The 22,984-nt window shown below is 34.1% G+C and overlaps 1 protein-coding gene across 1 annotated transcript in view; it reads left to right on the top strand.

Moving 5' to 3' along the window:
- Window positions 1–22,984, top strand: part of LOC129231783 (striatin-interacting protein 1 homolog) — a 65,703-nt gene that overhangs the window by 16,289 nt on the left and 26,430 nt on the right. Inside the window, exons 2-4 of the mRNA XM_054866150.1 lie at window positions 18,446–18,515; window positions 21,958–22,032; window positions 22,128–22,383. Coding sequence (XP_054722125.1) covers window positions 18,446–18,515; window positions 21,958–22,032; window positions 22,128–22,383 — 401 coding nt within the window. The remainder of the gene's footprint in view (window positions 1–18,445; window positions 18,516–21,957; window positions 22,033–22,127; window positions 22,384–22,984) is intronic.

The raw sequence follows: 22,984 nt of genomic DNA, 5'->3' as shown, positions 1-22,984 counted from the left end.
TGGGCCCTGTTATAACACATTTATTAAATAAAAATGCTGTGAGAAGTGCATTTTTCTTTGAAAAATTAATCTTTTGGTGAATGGCTTGCATCTAAAATAATATTCATTAAATAATGGAACTCATAAGGCTGCATTCGCACATAGCGATAGCTTGTCATTTCGCGTTGACAAACTGTTCAAACAACTTTCTTTTTTCCACGGAAATCCATGGAAAACAATCTTTTTCGACCTTTTTATTTCTTGACTTCATTCATCAAAACAATTAAACATCGAACAGAATGGATATTTCATAGAAATTGATATAAACAGAAACATTTTGCTTTTCACTCTCTTACGGAGAGAAGAGAGATCACGTGACACCGAAATCATGTGACCTGTGACACACGTGAAACAGCTCCATTGGCAAAGTCGTGCGGGTACCGCTAGTATTAAATTATGCAATTTGCCTTGTACACTATTGCCATTATATATTTATTTATTTTTGTAAAATGAAAAATAGAAAATTTATTTCATAACCTTGAGCTTTCTTTCTTTTTTCTTTTTTTTTACCCCAAAATAATTGAAATGACCCTGAGTTTATTGTTCTTTAATATGCCTATTTATTCAACAAGAAAACTAAGTACAGGTTGAATTCTAGAAAGAAAAGGAAACAAAAAAAGAAACGAAACAAGAAATAAGAAGTACATAAGCAGACCCAATTACAACATATTTTATTGCACCGACATTGCTAATTTGTCAATAAATTGCCAACTCTGAGAAGAATATACACTAAAACAAAACCTTGACAAAGGTTGAAAAGAATCGAGTTATTAACATTGTATGTTCTGGTAGAATATATAGCTATATTAAGCCTGGTATATGAATACATCACATTATATTTTTAATTTAATGTACAGTAAAAATATTTAAAAAATAGTTAAATGAAAAGGTTAATAAATAATTTGTTATAACTGTTGACTTAAAAAAAAGAGGTTTTCAGTTTTTCATAGATTTGCTTGGCTTTTGTACGAACAGTTTCGTCGTATTTATAGTTTTTGCATTTCTTTAAGGTTTGAAGGACAAATAAAATTTCTTTCCACTTACCAGTATTAAAATTCATTTCATCCAATTTCTTCATGGCATGTAATGCTGCTGGAATGTTCGGATTGGAAATTGACAAATGTTTCTTGATTTTCTCATTTAGCGACATCATTTGATGATCATCATTTGTTTCTTTTTCGTGAAAGTTGTTCTTTTCCGTCCTATCGCCTTTTTCTGTGTCAGTCGAGGGTTCAGTTTCTGTGTCAGTCCCCACTCCCGGGGGTAAATATTTAAAGCACTCATCGTCACAGGGGCGATTTTGGCATTTCTGAAAAAATTTCAACAGAAATTTAAGTTGTTTTTTAATTTTATACTCTTCTTTTTTTCGCAACATGAGTGCCTTTCTCGATCTCTTAGATGTGATACATCTAAGAAAACCCTGTTTTTGACAGATTTCATACTTTTTCTTTGATATTCTCCGCAAGGAGATTTTTAACTCCTTGGCAAGAATTTGGATTGAACCGTATTTCGTACATTTTCTAAAAACTGCTTCAGGCAGTTTTGGCACTACGACGATCAATTTCTTATTCATTTTTAAAATAAACAAACATCGCGAGAATGTTGCCAAAACATATTTTGAAGAAATGCGCGAAAATATTGCAAGGAACTAAACAGCTTCGTTTTTTTATTTTCATGAAGACTACGAACAATGTGTCTCATTCGCTTAACATATGTTATTGATATTGATACTCTCGATAACTCGCCCAAGGGACTGGCTAAAACGTTCGAGTTATTGGCAGTGTCAGTTATGGGAAGTTTCCAAAACAGTCTCAAGAGTTTGAGACCCAATGAAAACGTCGAGATAAAGGAATATTCGAGTCATAAGCTTTGAGTTATCGAGATCGGCTGCATAATGTAAGTCAGATATAGGGTGGACATGAAGGATTTACAGCTTAAAGAGATCAATTACATCCTGAATCTAAGCCGGGAGTCGAATCCGCATCAGATCCAAACGTTTACATCTTTAATTTCATTCTTTTTTTTTAATTTTTTTCTTTTTGCAAGGAGAATATTGAATTTTAGTGATGTGTAGCAGAAAACCTCACAATTTTAATTACAAAGATACCCAATAACTAGGATATGAGTTCACTAATTTTTTCCTGTTATTTAAAAACCTATGCATTTTTTGCCATTGGTAGAAATTAATGAATCACTCCTTCTCTTTTTGTAAAACTGAATTTCCCCCAAAAGCATAGAAAAATTACATCCCGTACAATGCCACCTAAGCACTTGCCAAAATACTAAAGTGGTCATCTTAATCGTTAAAAGTGGAAAACAATCACTTTTGATAAGTCTATAAAATATTTATGTTTTTGGTGAAGGCAGGGGTGCTCATCAAGGCGGATCGTGGTATGTAGTTCATCCTAATATATGTTTGTCGTGAAATTTTTCAATTTTATATGTATAAAGTCAACTTTCCGTTCTGCTCATAAAAAATTGGAAAAAGAGATGTGTAGGGGAGATCGGGTATAGTTGACGCACTTTTTATGTTTTGATTTTTCTAATTTTTTGTAGCAGATGTTACAACCAAATGTTTCGTACCAAAATAAAATTTCATGTATTACTATTTTCCTATCAAATAAAGATTTAAAAACTTTTGTTGAAAAAAAAACCTTTTTGTTTTTTTCGAAATGTATCAACTTGACCCAACGTGGCGTTAATTACGCTTAATTATATTTTTAGGGTGTATTTCCGACTTTCAGTGCGTGAAATACGCTTGTTAGAGACGTTAAAAAAATCCCTGCTATCAACGATATTTAACTTCGGTCTGTATACAAAAATAAAATTTGCTTTCTCCGCAAGCAATAAGGGATTTTTTTTTTCCGAATCACATTATTATTAATTTCAATTGTTAGTAAATAAAATTCTAAAATAATTTTGTGCCAAGCTCTGTATAAATCTCGCTGTGTTTGTCCTTTCCAATATTCCAAAATTGATCTGCTAAAGCAAAAAAATTGACATTTTTGGTGTCTTTTTAAAAAAATTAAGTTGCAAGGTTTTTCATAATCATAACATAAAGCAACTTGTGAGCATCTAAGAATTTCTTTTTTCATTTTCGATCTTAGTTACTAAATCGGAGTTAGTAAAATCCTTATGCAGATACAAAATATATTCGATCTCCACGAAACATAGTTTTAAGTATGTAAGTTTGAGCAAAATATTACTGTAGCACGGGGTTAATCAGAAAAGCGGACGATTTTAAATTTCGCACTGTACTGGCTTTGTATTGTTCACAATGCAATAGCATTAAGAGGACATGAAAACAACGTGCGTTCGCAATCAAATGAGGCGATATGTGAACATGTTACTAACATTTCTAATTCTGCAGTTTTTTTACCGGCTTTGTATTGTTCCCAATGCAACGGTGTGTGAATGATAACCATCGATGGTTCTACGTAGAAAGGGCAAGCGCAGAAAAATGCGCTGTGAAATACCAAGCGATTTATAAACGCTCTTATTGATCTACGATTGCGTTGCGTTGCGCTAGTAATTGCTTGACTCATGGCATACCTAGCACGAGGACTCTCGGGCGGTAATTTATGGTGCCCCCTCCCACTCTCCAGGGGGAAAAACGGTTCAGTGTTGTATTATACATAAAATTAAAAATTCGCACAGTCGCAAGAAACAACTCGGTTTTATTTATATGGTATAGGGTAACGGCAGACATGCTTTAGATATCATTCTCAGGTTAACTCAATTTTCTAAGCCTTTTAATGTATTTTAGACTTTTTTAAAAAAAAATTCTCTTCATGCAACAACATCTCATCTAACGTTTGGCTGCTTCTGGATCCTCTGAATTAGTTAATTTTTTTTTATTTGCTCAATTTCGAAAAATGGTCCGACCCCCAGTAACAGACACCGAAAATCTGATGATACCCAGGAACAGAGAGGCTAAAAGGGTGAGTAACAGACAGGATGATGAAAGGATGATTAATAGACAAAATTCCCCTTTTCTCTTCAAAATTCGCAAAAGCTATTTTTTTTAGAACTAAAGCCTTATTAAATTCAAATGAACATGAAACACCGGCTGACCTCGTGGCAGCTGCTCATAACCTTCCACCATTGCCTTGTAAATACCAACTGACTCATGAAATTCACTCTGATAACACTAGACGGCTTCACCGTATTCATGGGCCACAGAAACATCAGTTTTATCCGCCTTAAAGGCTTATTATTTAAATCTAAACTTATGACTGTCTGTCACAGAGCCCTTGTCTGTTACTGGTGACCTTACCCTAACGAAAGTTTAAGTTAGCTAATGTACATTAAAACACAAATATAAATTATATAATAATGATATAATTACCTATTATATATACAACTCAGAGCTCACAAATGAACTCTCCTAAGATGAATTCATACTCTTGATGTCCTATTTCATCACGGGACGCGGGAGCGTCCCGCCCCGCCAAGGAAACCAAACGTCAGCAGCCAACAGAAGCAAATCCACCGCCAAAGAAGAAAAATAATATAAGCGACCATAATAAAAGCGACCAAGAACAAGATTACACGACAGAACGAATTGGGTTTTTTTTTTTTTGGGGTTTTTCACCCCTCTGTATCTCAGCCCCATGAAGACCCCCGGAGTTAATTTTTGGTACACTCAATCTCTAGTGGCCCCTGACGCCGTAAACCAAAATACAATCCTCAGGACCATCAGGGGGAGGAGATATTAAAGTTATAAAATCGCTGTTCAAAAAATAGTTTTCGCTTTCTTTGACAGGGCTACAGCCCAGACGAAAAAAGGAATCATGCTGAAATTTCGTACACACATTCCTTGCGCCCTACTGATGTGCCTTTTGTGCCATTTGACCCCCTCCCCTTCCCCCCTCGTTTTTACCCCCCCCCCCCCAATTGTACCTTCCCGGGGTTCTATCACAGCCCCCCGGGGCGCTACGGTAATGATTTTTTGTATACAGATTCTTGGGGGGCCATTGAGTACATATACAAAAATTCAACCCCCAGGGACATCATGGGCCGGAGTAATTGAAGTTTGAAAATCACTAATTTCCCCTAAATTCATGTGTACTCACTCTCAGCTTATAGGGTTTGTTAATCTCTGACTGCAATTGCAATGCTAGAACAGATCTAAGATCTAACAATTATTCAAAAGTTGCCTTTGGAAATTAAATTCAATCAAGACTAATAAAACATATCCAACAGTTGCAACTAGACGTTAAATCACGGATATCACAAATTTGCCACAGCGACTGCGCATGCGCGCAGACTTGGAATCTGAAAACAGAAAGCCCAATGAGCTACGTTGTTTGTATATACTTAAGCAGAGAAAAAAAAATAATGAATGAGATTAGAATGCTGTCCCCCCCCCCCCCCAACGTTTTGCCGATACAAAATTTCCTTCCCCCTGTTTTTCAGTTTTGATATATTTATGGAGGGAATAAATTTTAAATGTCGGCGCGAAACTGGGGTTAAACCATTACAACATTTTACGTGACAAATTATATGAAACTGTACGCATAAGAATGCGGCACATATAACTTCTTAATTGAAAGCGAAAAATAGCACTTTTTTTTTTTTTGGTTTTCTTATTTTCTAAATTAATGGATTTTTCACGAACAACACATAATGAAATGAAAATATAAAAATAAGTGTGTGGATATCCGTGCTTTGCAGTAATTTGTTAGCTAAAAAAATTTTTGCAATTAATTTAAGCAAGACTTTTAATGAGCTTAGTCCGCGCGCAACATGCGCATTCCATTAGTTATGCCAAATTTGGGATATCCGGGATTTGACATCGAGTAAAGTTGTATCTCATCAAAAACAACCCTGTTGTAAAAATTTCCCCGCCAAGAAAACATTTAACTTTTCCGCACAAAAAAGAAAACCTGCATCCTAAACCAAAAAACCCTCAGCCATAAAAAGTTATGATATCTAATTTGCCCGCCAAGTATCTGCCAAACTATCATCCTACCTCTTCTCCTTTTTCATCACAGCTACTTCCATTAGAACCTCCTCCCACCTTCAACTCCTCAGAAATATGGATAGATCTTTTAAATTGTTTATCTTGTTTGGCGGGAAGCTTTTTGCTCACCAAGCAACCACTTCACTTTGGTAAGCTTTGGTAAACAAGATAAACAATTTAAAAGATCTATCCATATTTCTGAGGAGTTGAAGGTGGGAGGAGGTTCTAATGGAAGTAGCTGTGATGAAAAAGGAGAAGAGGGAGGATGGTAGTTTGGCAGATACTTGGCGGTTGAACTAGATATCATAACTTTTTATGACTGAGGGTTTTTGGGTTTAGGATGCAGGTTTTCTTTTTTGTGCGGAAAAGTTAAAGGTTTTCTTGGCGGGGAAATTTTTACAACAGGGTTGTTTTTGATGAGATTTGACATACTTATTCTAGTGTCGACAATATGCATTCATACGTATGTATATTCCAGCCTCTAATAACTAATTCACTTTGCTTTGTTTGTCACATAAATAGAAAATTAAAACTGCTAAGGAAATAATAAATGAATAAATTAAAACATAAATAAAAATACTAAATATACGAAACTCAAATGCATACTCATAGCACGAGAAATATCACTTTCCTGCTTTTTGTAATAGCAAATCTATCAAACAGGTGGAAGTTTGCCCACTACTTTGCTATGGGGCGGGGGGTTTTTTTTTAGACAGGGGACGTAATAACCACTACAAGTCCAAAGGGGAAATTTCTGACATTCAACTCGATTCCCGCGTGACTCTGGTTGATTTCGCTATATTATCTTTTCGACCAGGAGTCACGTGACAAACTTGATATTAGATTGGTGAAGCAGATGCGATTTTGCCCACCACTTGGCTATGGAGGGAAAAGTTCGACTGATACGAGAATCGCCCTGGATATCTTCTTTTCTCGCATACAAGTTAGGGGCATTGAGCTGTATAGGGGTCACTGGTTAGGGGTTAACCATAAATGATGTCACCCTTTGAGGGCGAGGGTGTTCGTTGGGGAGGATAGGTAAGTCCGTCATTTAGGGAGGTCTGAAGGGTGCAATTGACCCCACCTCTGTTTGAGAAATTAATGTATTTGCTCATAAGTATGGGTGGTTTTGGTTGCTTTTCGGTATAATTTGCATTGAGTGTACATCTTTTGCCCCCCCCCCCCCTCGGGAAACTCGAAATGATGGGCCTGACTATAGGATTGTGTGGGAAATAAGGTTCGTATGGATAAATAAGTACGAGGGAGGGAATAACTTGAAGTGTGAAATCTCATATTTCGGTTGAACTGTGAGATTTTTTTTTCAATGTGCTTATGTTTTTAAGAGAGACATGACACTTGTAGCGAGGGGGAAGGGAGAGGGTTACATAAAACATGACACTTTGTGACAAAGAGGGAGGGAAATAGAGTAGGAGGATCAAGTATGTTGAAAAAAAAGCGGGATGTTTATGTACAACCCCGTAGCAGGAATATATTGAGACTACTGGGAAGCATTTTGTGCTATAACTTAAGCCTTTATCTAGTGGTCCACCTTCTTGCCGAAAATATTCGGGAGGAATTGCGGACTATTTTTGAGATCGCAAATAGTGAAGAATTGAGGGAACGCAGGCAACGACTTTCGTACTTCGTTGAAAAAAGCTGTGCCCTTTCGGAACGGTGGGTGAATTGCTGAAATTAGTACCTCCCAAAAATTTAGGGACCCTCATGTTTCTGCGTGAATTTATTTAAAGCGTTAGAACCAGGAAGTTTCCTAAGAATCGAAGCTAGTTAAGAGGATCAACATTTTAGTTTGATGCGAGGATCATATATTCGATTTATTGCATTAATTACCAATATTTAGTGGCAGGAAAACATTAATTTTTGTCTACTTCATCTTAAATATATGTTTCATCGAGGAAAAAAAAAAGTACTTGTGTACTATGATAAAATGGAGAGCTAAACTTATGTACTAATCTGCGATAGATACTGGGCACAATACTTTCGCCGAATCACTGAAACCGGCCGTATTTACTGGCAGTCCCCGATGCTCAGGCCCTACGAGAGGCCATGTCAGCCTACTAGTCGAAAACTAGGGGTCCGGGCCTTTGGGGGGGGGGGGGCCCTCGGCGACACTGACGCCAAAAAAAAAAAAAAAAGGAAGGAAAGAAAGAAAAGAAGGAAAAAAGGGGGGGGGGACTCCGAGTAAGAAAAAACAAAGATATTAAGTAAAATTTACTCTTTTGGTATTTAACTGTTGTGACTCTTAAAATATACTTATTTGTTTTCTAGTAAGCAATTTTGATTCCCCCCCCCCGTTTCCCCTTCATATTTCCCTTTTCTTTTCTTTTTCCCCCTTTTCTTTATTTTTCTTTTTTTTGGGGGGGTCGGGCGGGATTGGCCCGGCGGCATAACTGACAAGGGGCCCGCCTTGGCTCTATGCGGCCCTGCAGATGCTTTGAAGGTAAATGCTCGAATTCCTACTTTAAGTCATGGATCTCGTCTTATGACCAACAAACAAGTAGAAATCTTTAAAAGTTGAGTGCACTGTTAAAAAAATTTCCTGAAAATAACGGATAAAGTACCGGCAGCAAAGTTGCCGTAAATATTACGTTTCCGTTAAATTATTTTCCGTGAATTAACAGAAGTTCCATTTCTCATTTCTCCGTTTAGTTCTGTTCTTCCATTTATAAATTTTCCGTGATTTAACGAAAATTCCATTTCTCTTCTTTCCGTTGATCTATTTTTCCGTTTTTAAATTTTTCGTTCATCTATTTTTCCGTTTTTTAAATTTTCTGTATCTTTACAGAACTTTCGGTTCTAGATTTTTCGTTGCGCTATTTTTTCGTTTCTCATTTTTACATATTTTACTGAAATTTCATTCTCGTTTTTTTTTCTCCTATGTTTAAAATAATATATATTATAAAAATAGTTAACCATTCAAAAACTATTATTTTTTTAATTTGTATTTATTACTTAAATATATTTTAAGTGAAATTTTTGCTTGATAACTTACCTTTCAAGCATCTATCTTGAAATTTGCACCTTCAGATGAATAAAAATAATCGAAAAGTACCAGCAAGGAAATTAGTGGATTTGAATATAACACCAATTTTTGATGCTGATTACTGCTCGATATTTTCTTCCACATCTCCTCGTACATATTCTGGCATGGCATGGAAAAGCATACATGAAAAATAGAATATTTTTTTTGCAGAATGAGTCAAATAAAATACCATTAAAAACCGGTTGACTTTATCTTGGAATAATATACCTGATGGAGGGTACCGCATACCAATTTACTGTGTTTAAAAACAGAATCATTGACATACACGTGAAGAATTTTTTGCTCAGATGATGTATACCCCCCCCCCCCCCCCCGGTGATTTCCGCGTTGGAGCAAAAACAGTAACTTTATAATAGTTCTATAAATTCTAAATCAGCTACCATCGGAATTCTATCAAATGCATATTAACAAGAAAAATACATTTGTATATTAACATGTTCAAAGATATTCTACAATACTTACATGTGACCAGCGGTGCTAAGTTTAAGTGTCTCCATTGCGTCTGTACACAAGTAATCCAATAGCCTTTATTTTAAATGGATAACACGAGATTCTAAAACTATTCTCACCGCTAGAACACACAATATGACTAACGAACAGAATTGTTCGAAGTATTGAGCAAAATAATACACCGCAATAATATTCTAATACTGACTCAGTAAAACTCACATCAAATCACCAGGGCGATCAAAACACAGCTGCCTGTCTGAAAATGGCGCAAACATTTTTCCAAACTTACAAAGTCCAAAGGCGTAAAAACAATTTCGACATACGAGTATATTACTTTCCAGGCATGAAATAGCAAGCTATCTATTTTGTCTTCGACATCTGAGTTGTTATTCTAAATAAGCTTTTAATTAAAAAATGTAACAGTGCGATTTAATAAGCACTATCAAAAAGCGATGTTTATCATAACTTGAAGGCTAATCAGGATACTAACAAAGTACAGCACAGCGGCAACCCTAGAAATGGAAAAATTCTGTTTTCGTTACTTCCTTTCGTGATATTTCTGATTTTGGAAGGAAAAAATACGTTTTGAAGCATTACGGAAATATTCTGTTAAAATCAGTCAGAAAACTACCTGAACTTTCAGGTTTTTTTTAACAGTGTGTGCTTTACCATTTTAAACTCTATATATAATATAACCCTGGTTTAGCGATTGTCAAGGGACTGGAAAAAAATATCGTCAAATCAAGGATATCGTTAAATCGAGTAGCATAGACATTCAATGCAGTCAAATCTGGACCAGTGAAATGTATCATTAAATTGAGGAAATCATTAAATCGGGATCTTTAAATCGAAGTTATCCCGTACGTAAAAAATAACTAAAAATAATTTGTGAAATGAGATGCATGGACTAGTGCTCACAGCATCCATCCAGAGGCGTCACGATGAGAGGTCACTATGACTTCCCAAAAGTTTCTTTATTCGGAAAATTTGAAAACTTTATTGAAACTTGAAGATTGTTTTTTTTTTTTTTTTTACTTTCTAAAAAAGGTTTTTGTATTTTTATTTTTTAATGATGACACAAATGCCTTTCCATTAGATATAAATATGTGTCATGCTAGTATTTTATCATTCAATAAATTAAGATTGCCCCCCTTTCCCAAAAGTTCGGGGAGCCCGTGCATCCATCACTTTGTATTACATTGTAAATGATGGCAACCATCTACTGTATTAGCGAGTGATGGTTGTAAAGAAATTTTGAGTGTAAAGTTATGTTAAATTATTTTTGAGAAAGATCAGTTTCCTACCTTTGTTGAAATGCCTCGTCATGATTATTATAAATTTTTTGAATATAACTTACCGATGCGACGTCCTCGACGTAGACGTCATACAAAAAGTATTCTATTAAGACGACGAGAACTTAGTGAAGTAAACCTTAGTAGCGACGAAGAAGAATTTCATGAGTTCAATTTCAAAGTAAATAATATAGTGATTTAATTTGTTTCTTTTAGTAATATTTTGATGTGTTAAAACCCTACATTTAATTATCGTGTAACTTATTTTTCAGGATTGCTTCGAGGTCTTTTTTCCAACTTAATATTTGTAATCTTTTCTTCTCTTGATGTGTATTTCAGAAGGAGAGTTTTGACAGGAAACATTCAATGAGTTTGAATTTTGAGTTACAATCAGTGTCAATTAAATGATTGGGTGGGTGGGCGGGAAAATATTTCCTCTTTTATTATTGACAGAAGGAAATACTTGGAAGTTCGCCCTTGCAAGTAATTGCAAGACATGTTCGGTATTCGTAATTTTTGCGGTAAAAAAATGACATTATCTTCAAAAAAAAAAAATTTTTTTAAATGGCACTATTATTATGATATTTGATATCATAATAATAGTATCAATTTTTTGATTGATATTTTTTTGAATTTATTTTTTAAATTGATACTATTATACTTTTGACTAAGAAAGTTATTTTCGTTTTTGATCTTAATTGTATACTTTCACTATTAAAAATAAAGTTTGAAAATTAAATTAACTGTTAATGAAATCTGTTTCATAGAAAATATTCTCCGGAATCGGACATTTTATTAAAACTTTTTACTGTTGTATTTAATTTTTTTTTCTTCTTTTGTACAGACAGGAGTGACGGACTCGTTCGTGCTCTAAGACACATGAAATGGGTCAACTTTTCAGAAACATTACATATAACTATAAATTTCCATCGTTGAAACTTTGATAAGGGGTCATCTGCATATGAAAATAAGCAGCAAATTTAAAATTTTCAGCGACAACTCCGTTTTTTATCATATATTTGTAATTAACATCATTATGACTTTGTATATTTTAAATGTTTTTCAATTTCATTCAACCGTTGCTTCACAACCGAATTGAGACAAATCCACTTTGCAATATCAAAAGTTTTTTGATACTTTTGAATCTATTACCTCTAAACTACCTTGGATACAGTGAAGATCGTTTTTTATAACAAAGTATGAGTCAGCCCAATAATGAAAACGTCATTTACGATCTTAAAAATCTCAATTTAGTTCTTTTTTTATGAATTATGAAATAAATTTTTGAGACATTTTATGCCTCAAACCATGTTATATTTTGTCGAAAAAATGATTTGCAAGAGTTAGTATACACCAAAATTTGTATTCAAAATGTTCTGTGTTTTTTATTCTATGTTTAAAAGTTAATTTAATTGCCATTTAAGGGAAAGTTTGCTTTTCGAATTCAAACAATGGAAGTTGTTTTCAACATAAAAATAAAGTGAACATTTCTTCACCAAAACATTGATATTTTGTTAATACAGTATTTTGCACACAAAAGTGTCTTTGTGCTTTGTCTTCCTTGACGGGAGCAATTGTGGATCCAGCTTCTGCTTTTGGAGGGGTCATTTTCAGAAGGGGGGGGGGGGACAAAAATATTTGTACAATTTTCTGAATATGGTGTTCGATATGCAACATCGCGAAAAATTGCTTCTTTGTTTGAGATTTCAATCTTTTTGCATCTTGTAAATATTTCGATGTTTTTTTACAATCGGAAGTTTTTTTGACATATGTTACCTTAGATTACCTTTTTTTTTGTTTAATTTAAATAATTAGCATAGGAATAATTTTGGAAACCATGACAACGTTGAACTTACTCGGATTTCGCAGAAAATTGCTCTTGTGTTTGAAATTTCAATCTTTTTGCATCCAGCAAATATTTAAATATTTTGGTTAATCGAATGTTTTTTTGCGCATATGCTTCCTTAGATTAGCATATTTTAGGTTTAATTTTAGTAAAAAATAATTTTCTTTTATGGAAAACATGCCAACGTTAAATGTTCGCGGGAAAATTGCTTCTTGTGTCTGAGATTTCCATCTTTTTGCATCTTGCAAATATTTAAATATTTTAGCCAATCGGATGTTATTTTCATATATGCTGCCTTAGATTAGCATATTTTAGGTTCAATTTTAGTAATAAATAAATAAATTTTATTTTATGGGAAACATGCCAACATTAAACTTCGTTCGCCATAATTTGCTTCCCTTGTGTGAGATTTTAGTCCTTTTGCATCTTGTAAATATTTTTATATTTTTGGCATTTAGAAGTTATTTAAATACATGCCCCATCAGATTAGCTTGTTATATTTTATTTTTTTATAACTAAAATTAATTACTTTTGTTTTGTTTAATTAAAAACTAATTTAATTTTACAATTTTGATTTTAATTATAATTTGCTGATTTTTTATTATTAGAGATTTTTTAACAAAAAATTTAATTTAAACAATTGAGCACCTAACATTTTAACTTAAAGTTTGTTCTAAATATAAAATTGAATTATATAATTTTATAAAGTTAAATTTTAAGTACAAAATTTTCTTTATGTGTGCTAAAATAATTAAGGTATGCAACGGGGTGATTGTGTGTTGGTTATTCACTGGAAATCCAGTTAGTGTTCGTGTTCGTTATGCTTTTACTTCCTCACCTCCGATTTTCCCCCTTTGCCTCAAATGATCAAAATTACTACTTTAGTAGGGTTGTGGGCACTTGGAAGAGCTTACCAGAAGAGGCTAATGAGCAAGGGGATAGATAACTTAAGGAGGGTCATTGATCTTCATTGGGCCTAATAAATTGACTTAGCATCCTAACTAGACTCAGTGCCTGTTGCTGGTCATCACATTGGTATTTATTTGCACAATATTTTGACTTAATAAACTATTTGAACACAAGAAATGAATTGTATGTATTTCAAAAGTAGTTGTTGTACATATGTATATTTAAGTAATAGAGGTCTTCGTTTCAAAAACTACTGCCCCCCCCCCCCCTCCGACGATTTGCTTTTTGAAACTTTAGGTAATTTTTCATGAACTCACAACCACACCTGAATTTTATCTGTTATTTAAATCTAAATTCTAATGCAAACAATAACCCATTTCTTCCCAAAAGATAACTACTTCTGTCATATATGAGGTACTGAAAAGCAAAGGGATGTAAATGATAAAAATTAAATTTTTAAGATAATCTGCTCAAATGGTAGGAGAACCTCTCCTCTGCTTCAGTGCAAGAGATACAACTAGTATCCCTGATAGTTTCTTCTGTACAGCAGAAGTTTTAAAAAAAATAATAATAAATAAATGTAAGCCTAATTAGGATCTGAAATTCAAAGGCATTTTTCTCAAATCTTTAAAAAGTCTACTTACATCCCTTTGCTTCTCACTACCACATAATGTATGACCACTTCTTATGAATTTTCTCAATTTGGATATATGGCTCTATGAATCTGAACTTGCATATTTATTGACTGTATCAAGTTATTAAGTAAAAGCAGGCTCAAGTTTACATTTATCACTTCATAAGCTGCTTTTGCAAATTTTGAGGTGTGGAGACTGGACTGGGGACTTTCATACGATGTTTTCTTTTTTACTAAATTTTAAATTTACCTGAGGACAGTTGAAAGGCCTTATTGACTTAACTAACACACACATACGAATAATTGATTTACAAACCTCTAATATTTTATAACTTAATAGTGCAACCAGAAATTACCATCTGGGTAGTGTTTTTAGTCATAACCTCCCTTATATGTGTGTAAACCAGAGTATTAATATTGGAAATAAATGTTGAAACCAAGGGTGGGAGCAAGAGGGAGTTGACTTCAAAACCTCCTCTCTGGCCATGCCACAAGACTTAGGTATTTCAGTTTCTTCCCATAAAAGTTCAAAGCACTCATGCAAGATTTTTTTTTTTTTTTTAATCTATTAGCTTGCAGATTCTCTGGAAAACATACTACTTTGAATGTGAAGATCGCAAAACTAAACGTCATGAGATCTGCTCCTCTTTATGACAGAGTTTTTCAGACATTTTCAGAAAAACCTTCGACGCAGTAGATCTTTTATCAAAGCTTCTCTTGTTGTAGAAAATGCAATTTTGTTTTCCTTTACTTTTTTGTATTATTACCTATTATTTATATGTTTGCATCAAATGAAATCTGCGTGCAATATTTTTAGTATTAATTTATTATATTGCCTTGAAAAAATTTTTTTTTGCCTTGAAAAGTGCTGGAATTTTTTTCTCCCTGAAGGGTATGAACCCTGTTTATGAAAGCTGCAAATTCAGAATCCAACAAATCTTAATGCTGGTAAACTTTGGGAAGCTGCTTCTGTTTCTTGAAAAAACTTAAGAAATGAACCCGACACTGTCAATAATCTTCTAGTTTCTATGACATGAATAAGAAGTTGCCAATGGGAAAAGAAATTATACTTTCCACTAAGCACTGGCGCAGCGAGGGTGGAGAACACCCTCCCCCCCACAGAGCCATTAGTTTAATCATAAATGCAAAATCTAATACAGTAGTTTATGCATATGAAAGGGCTGTTTTGTTCAAAAAACCCTTCAGAAGGTATTTCTGATCAAAATATCCCTTTCAGAAGGTACTTTTGATCAAAAACCCCCTCCAGACGATATCGTTGATTAAAAAAAAAACTCCCTCCAGAAGGTATTCCTGGCTGCCCTAGTGCCACTAAGTTATAAGAAGAATGCAGAATGTATTTTTTTTAAATCTGTAACTGTAAGATTTTTTCACCCATGTTTGTAGAGTTAAATTAATTCAACAAACCCCAGAATTTTCAATTAAGTATTTAAAACTTGGATATTATAACGAGTACCTTTAAGTATTTCCTTTGAAAACATGTTGATGTTTTGCTAGATTCTTTTCCTTTATTTGATAAACTTTGACCTTAAAAGGGGCATTTTATATGTAATGGCAGTCCTTTATATGTGTTTCATGAATATCTTTTGTTCAACTGGTTAAAATACAATCAAATTTTGTACTGAGCCTTAAAAACTCATTTATATAGGAAACATAGGGGTGAGTGAGCATACTTTTGATCACTCAGCCTGAGGTGACTTGTTCAACCTCTCAGTTGGCCCATCATTTTGCCCTTTCCTCTCTTCCAGAGGGGGGAGGGGAGCAAAGGGTAGATACTCAATGAATATTATACCAAAAAAAAAAAGAACAACTAAAGTCATGCCCACTGTAATTTCTCAAAACTGGGGGGGGGGGGGCAGTTGCCCCTCCTGACCCCTAAAGGATGGGCCTGCCTAACAAATCTCGCAACTGCAAAAATACAAAATTTTTAAAATGATAACATTACCGAGCAACCATGATAGGTTTATCCGAATTATCAGATGATTTGTTTTGTCCAAGCTTTTGTGAAGTTATGTATCATTGTCAGTTTTCAGAGTTGATTTTTTTTCGGGGGGGGGGGGGGGCAGAGGGGAGGGTCATTAAAGAGGTTGCTGGTGTTCTTGAAGAAGCTAAGAAATAGACATTGTTTTTACAGTATGGTCGAAAATTCAAAACAATGTTACAAGTGTAGAGAATGACCAATTTTTCTCTTCTTTCGCTGTAATTTTAAAATAGGTTTGTGAAGTATACTTGGGGATACTAGATCCTTTGGAACCAAAGAGACTTAATCCGGGATGAAGTGTCCCTTAATATGTGTAAGTACAGTTGGCTCTCTGTTTAATGATGCTCTATTTAACGATTTTCTCTATTTAAGGACGGATTTTCACGGTTCCGGATGCTCCATTGTAGTTTTAAAAGCATTCTATTTAAGGACATATTCTACTTCAAGACGATTTTTTGTGGTCCCTTGAAATTCGTTAAACAGAGAGTCAACTGTATATCCTATTTATTCTACTTATTGTTTAGCAGAAATGCCGTTGCTTCAGGAAGATTGGAGACTGCTAAAGTAAATTATTTATTAATAGCAAATTCTATATAAAAGAGAAAGACTTGACTTGGGAGAAATGTTACCATATTAGAGAGAAAAAAAAAAGAAACGCACACCAACTATGAAATCTGCTACTAAGCTTATCTGATACTTTATTTTTCTGAAATCACTCTTGAAATTTTATAACTGAATTTTTTTTCTTTTCATACAAACCACTAATTTCAGCTGATTGTTGGTGTCAATTTCGAAATATTTTTGTAATTTATAACATTAAAACACTTTGTTTGTCACTTATATTTAATATCATGTTAATGTTTAAAGCTCTTTTTAATATTTATTTCAGAGTTTTCACTGTGTACTTGATCAAGAAAGTATAAGTTTCTTAAGCAATGCTGGTTATTTTTTATTAGAGTTGATTTTGTTTGTTAAATATTAGTTTTAATAGCTATTTCTTTTTCTGTTTTATTGCTTAATTTGACATGTTTTTTTTTTAGTGTAAATAATAACCATGTTGCAATAATAAATATTTGATTGTATTTAAAACACTTAAAAAGAAACTTTTCCACCATGGATTATAAGTCCTCTTGTACAAAGGAGACTTCATCCTTTTTCCAACTTTTGATTTTCCTTAAAAATATTTTATTCCAAAATTTTAAAAACGGCAGAGCATTTTGACAGGGCAATGGCTGTTCTATTTAAGTAACATAAGATCGTTTAGTTCCATTGAACCAAATCAAAAATTATAAGCTCCTACTAAAAAGGGGATCAAGTGCACCCAGTTTCTCCTACTAATCAAAAATTCAAACTTGATATTCATTTTATATAATTTCTTATCAAAAATTCATAAAAAGTTTTATAGAAGAATTTAATCTATGTCAATGGATATCTTTCATTCCTTTGTATGTATGATTGCCAAATAATGAGGAATGCTTCACTTCTTACCTTGACTGTACAAAGAAATGGTAATATACATCCAAACATTTTCTTTTCATTCCAGCTAAACCAATTCATTCAGGGGTCTGTTTTCCTGTAATTTTTTGAGTGATGCAAGGTATACCCCTCAAATGATTCACCATTGTTAAAAGTCATCTTTCACAAAATTCATAATCCAAAACAAAAAGGAGAAAGTTCACATTTGCCACGCATCGCAATTGCGAAAAAATATCTGTTTCCAAAAGTTTCAATCTCAAAAAGAAAACCTTCACTGAGCTATTAGATTTATTTGCATGAAACAATCCCTTTAACTGTCCATGTTCTTTATTTTATCACTTTTATAATGCTCTTTAATTTTATTAACTCATCAATCAACTTTATCGGGAAAGAAAAATTACACGAAGTCAGAAATCCAATACCATCTGGCAAACATTTCTGCTCAAACCCCTAAATTTTTTCTCCCAAGTTTTTAGCCAGCGTTCAAACTGTCAGTGTAATTTATTTGGTTTTGAGTTTTGATAATTACTGATACCTAACTATTAAGGTTAGTAACATGTAGCTTTAGTATGATAAAAAGTTTGTTTATTGAAATGGAATAAAAGTAAATCTTTTTACATATGGGACTCTCTTCCATTTTTTTTGTCTTGCTTGAAACGTTTTCAAAATTTTTTAGACTTTCAGCTTTTACAATAATAAATATATTCAAAAGTTACAATTTTTCCCCCTTGTGTTCATTTTGTAATCAAAAAACTTTTGTCTCTTTTTTATCAGCTTCTGTCTGACTCGCCAGATCTTGATTTTGTTTATGATGATGCTGATGAACATGCCAATGAAATGGCTGGTGAGTGTTGCATTTTAGTTTTCCTTTCATTAATAAAATTAGTAACATCTTTTTCACACATTTTATCATAAATACTGGAGGCTCTTCCTCCTGCATGCTACAGCCTGCTTAAAGACCAGAGCAGTGCTTCCCTAAGTGGCTCACATGAACCCCCCCCCCCCCCCCCCCCCCCCCAAGGATCCATTCCAGCATTCAAGGATCCCGTGTTGATGAAAGATGAAACTGAATTAGTAATAAACTCAGCAGCAGACTTCATTTCACCGATCTGCAACGCAGATTGGAAAACGTAAAAAAAAAAAAAAAATCTGCAAGATAAACCAACATTAGATGAATTGTAAAACCTAATCTGCCAAGGAATGCTTTAAAATAAAATGCTAAACTTAAAAACTAGAAGTTTGTTCTACCTGTGGATTATATCCCAAAATATGTCATAAAATCTTGTTCAGCTGAAATTTAGCATTTTTTGATTATAAATTTCAGGAGTTTTTTTTTTTTTTTTTTCTCCCAGCAAAGAAATAATCTGCTACCCGGGTAATAATTTGAAAACAAATAGTGTTTAAGGAATTAATATTTGTTATTTAAGTGGTCAGTGCTTGAAATGTTTTTTGCCTCGCCAGCAGTGGCAGATCATGACTTGAATTTGTTGGGATGCTGGCTCTCTTCAATTTTAAACATACCAAAATCATGTACAGAGTTATAGTTAGGGTTTTTTCTCAAGACATGAAAATACTCCTTAACATTTTTAGAGAAATGAAATGGACCAGATGAACAAAGACCATAACAGTGATAAACTACTCTTGGATACATTTTATTTACATAACATTTTGAAAGCAAATTCCATTCCTCTTACTTTATTTTTTTAGCGAAAAGGTCGATAACTTTGTCTTCAATGTCTGTATAACTATTCCGTAATTTTCTACACTGAAATTATTGCCAGTGCATTTAATCTATCCTGATTCATTGTGCTTCCATCACAGAGCTGTTACGCATGAAGCAAACTCCCATTGTAAACGGTGTTTTGGAAAGCGGGGGCCTTCTCCATAGATCATACTTACGAAAATACCTGCTTCAAAGATAGTGCCCCTGTCTGGATATCACAGCAATTTAAAATCGTTGCGTGCACATCCATTTAACATAAAATATGGTACAACAAGAAGCTCAGTTGGTGTTGGCGCCATCTAGTGAAGCTTGACATAATCTTTTATATGAAATAGAAGAATATGCATAATTCTAAATGGTAATACTCAATGAAAATATAACTGAATTAATGAACACAGCACATGTAGACAAAAGCTTAGTCTTCCTCAAGATCCTTTTTCGCCCCTGCTTTGTAAAATGTTGAAAAATGGTTTGTGCTGGTTTTGATACTAACTGCTTCAATAAGCAGCAGTTATATGTTATATGCTAGCAAGTCAAAATGGTATGTGCCACAACTAAATGGCACTTGGGGAAAATTGTTAAGAGAGGTAAGATAAATGTCAAATGTTTTGAAAATGGTATTCATGGTCCCTTGTTGTTTTTTATTAAGTTGATAGAATAATTGATATAACTCAAGTCAGTGGTTAGAAAAAGTACTTTTTTTTGTAGCGAACTACCGTATATACTCGCGTATAAGTCGAGAAATTTTGTTCAAAAAATGAGATCAAAGGAAGGGAGGTCGACTTATACGCGGGTCAAATTTTCCGAAATTTTTTTTCCAATCAACGAGAGCTGGGAAGCTACGAGAAATGCCGATGTGTGGTTACAGGTAGTTGCTGATAAGTTGATCGTGTGAAAAAGTAAACTTATTCAAAAATAATAACTAAAAAAACCTAAATAATACACATAAATAAAGATAATTTTATTCCTCTTTATTAAGGATCAAATCAGCAATTAACAAATATTGTGAAACGTATGAAAATATTTATTGTCAACAGTCACGCCATTCAGACTGAGAGTGTGTTCGACGAGCACGACCGGGAGCGATCGGTTAGTTAATCACGTGACAGCTAATGATCACGTGCTCAAATCAACCAATCAACTGCTTAGAATGGTAACCGCCGCGGTAACCGGTTGATCATAGAACGCCGCGGTTTGTAACTGGTTACTTACCGGTTGACCGGTGAGGTTCGTCGAATGCATCCTCTGATATCATTGACGATTCTGCAGCCGCCGATGTATACGATGACGCGGTGATGACGGAAGCGGACTTTAATGAACTTTTTTTTGCGTCCGACTCGGAATCAGAGTTTGAAGGCTTTTAGAAATGTTTTCCTATTTAATTCCTATTTTATTTGTAAATAAATGTGTTCATTATTTTGAAAATTCTTTGAAAATAACTCGCGATGTTTTTGGAAAGTATGGGGGTCGACTTATACGCGGGTTTTAGATTTTTTCTGGATTTTTTTTCTGAAAAAGGGGGGGGGGTCGACCTATACGCGAGTATATACGGTAATCACTTTTTTTTTAATTAAATGGAATACTATTTTCCTAAATGGTATTTTCTTGGCTACAGACCTGGGTGAAATTCTGGATTTAGGTCAGTTCGCACTAGATATGAACCCATGTAAAGCGGTTTGACTGCATAGGCCCTAGTTTGGCTGCAACAGGCTTCCAAAGTTGTTATTTGAGTCCAGAAAAGCAATGGTTTTTCCTTTGAAATTAATTTTTTTTACGCTTTTCTTGCATTCGCATTGGAGTAAGAGCCAATTAAATGCATTCACAACATAAAATAAATCTCCCTCTCCCCCCTTTGTTGTATTGACATGAGACGCCAAATGTCTTGAGAGGGTAGATATTGTTTCAAAGTTTCAATTTCCAATGAAAATGCCATTGCAATTCAGGAGGCCTGCAAATTGGTGTGGTTCAGAAGGCAAAAACTTGAAGAGTCATGAATCTGGAAAAATTTCTGGATTTAGGTCAATTCGTACTTAATATGAGCCCAGGTAAAATAGTTTGCAGCCGAACTAGAGCTTATGCACTCAAGGAGGTTCTAAATTTGCTTATTTGGCTCCGGAACTGCAATAACATTTTCTTTGGAATTTGAAACTTTGGCACAATATTTGCTGTCCTTACATCTGTCGCGCCTCTTGTTAGTAAAACGTAGGGGTTGTGAAATTTGCTCTATACTGTGAATGTATTCAGTTGGGCAATACTGCAATGAAATATCAAGAAAAGAGTAAAAAAAGGTTAGTTTCAAAGAAAAAACCATTAATTTTCGGAAGCCAAGCTAGAAACTTTGGACCCCCATTACGGGTGAACTAGGGCCTATGCAGTCAAACCGGTTTAACTGGGCTCATATCTAGTGGGAATTAACCTAAATCCAGAATTTCATCCAGATCGGGGAACCTCAAGGTCATGCCGTTTGGTAATTAGTAAAAATTAATTTCCTTCTTCTTTCATTCAATATGTTAGTGAAGTGTCTAGCTTTGATGGTTAATATTTTAAATTTATTTTATTGTAGAGTTGTATTCGTATACTGAAGAATCTGAATTCTTTCAACAGAAAAAAGCATTTGAAGATTCAATGACTGAATATGGTTAGTAAAGTTTTTCTTTCTAAAAAAAAGCTTGTACCTATTAATCTCTTAATCGAGTTTGATATTCACAAAGTTTATATCTTTCTCAAATATAGGCCTACCTGTTCAGTGGACAGCCATAATGGATTCTGAAAAGGAAAAAGCGATTTTACATCTACTGGACTCCATTGAGCATTCGCAAAGAACCGTTAGGATGCGAGCCGCTTCATCTATTTTATATCTTGTGCAGGGTGTTTTCACTGAATGCCTTACTCTTGAAAATCAAGCCCAGCTGGCTAGAGCAAATGTTTTTCTTTTGTATCGATATGGTGTATTTTATACATTTATTCAACTTCTCAACATGGAGATTGAGTTAGTAAATTTCATAAAATACATGCATGCATTGGTGCTTGACAGTAGTGTTATTTTTTTTATTATTAGAGAAAAAGAATTTTGTGTGTTTTTCCTGTTGCTATTTCTTTCAGAACATGTTTATTTTTAATACAAGGGCTATTCAGCAAGTAAAGAACGTTTTAGAATTAAAAAATATACAGGGTGTTTCAAAAAGAATGACCCAATTTCAAAAAATCATAACTATTCAGATTTTAATCCATTTCATTAGGTAAAGGTATTGTTAGAATGGGGAAAATCTCGAGTTTTATGGAGTTGCCGACAGGTAGCGCTAACTCTCTTTCTTCGCTCGCCATTTCAGTGTTTGTGAAAATGGCGACTGCAAGACAAAAATCGTATTATGTTCTACGCTTCGCAAAGTACGAGTCCGTAACAACTGTTCAGCGGGATTTTCATCGAGAATACCCTGGTGTTGAACATCCTGCCCCAAAGAGCATTAGAAGATGGCATATAAGCAATTCAAAGACACGGGTTGTTTATGTAAGCAGTGGAATCAGTCGATACAGACATGCTTGCAAAAGTTTGGGACGTATTTGACTACTGTGTAGACATGTGCCGTCCA

This window comes from Uloborus diversus, chromosome 10, assembly GCF_026930045.1.
Source record: "Uloborus diversus isolate 005 chromosome 10, Udiv.v.3.1, whole genome shotgun sequence".
Lineage (NCBI taxonomy): Eukaryota > Metazoa > Arthropoda > Arachnida > Araneae > Uloboridae > Uloborus > Uloborus diversus.
This window is presented reverse-complemented; position numbering and strand designations above follow the sequence as displayed.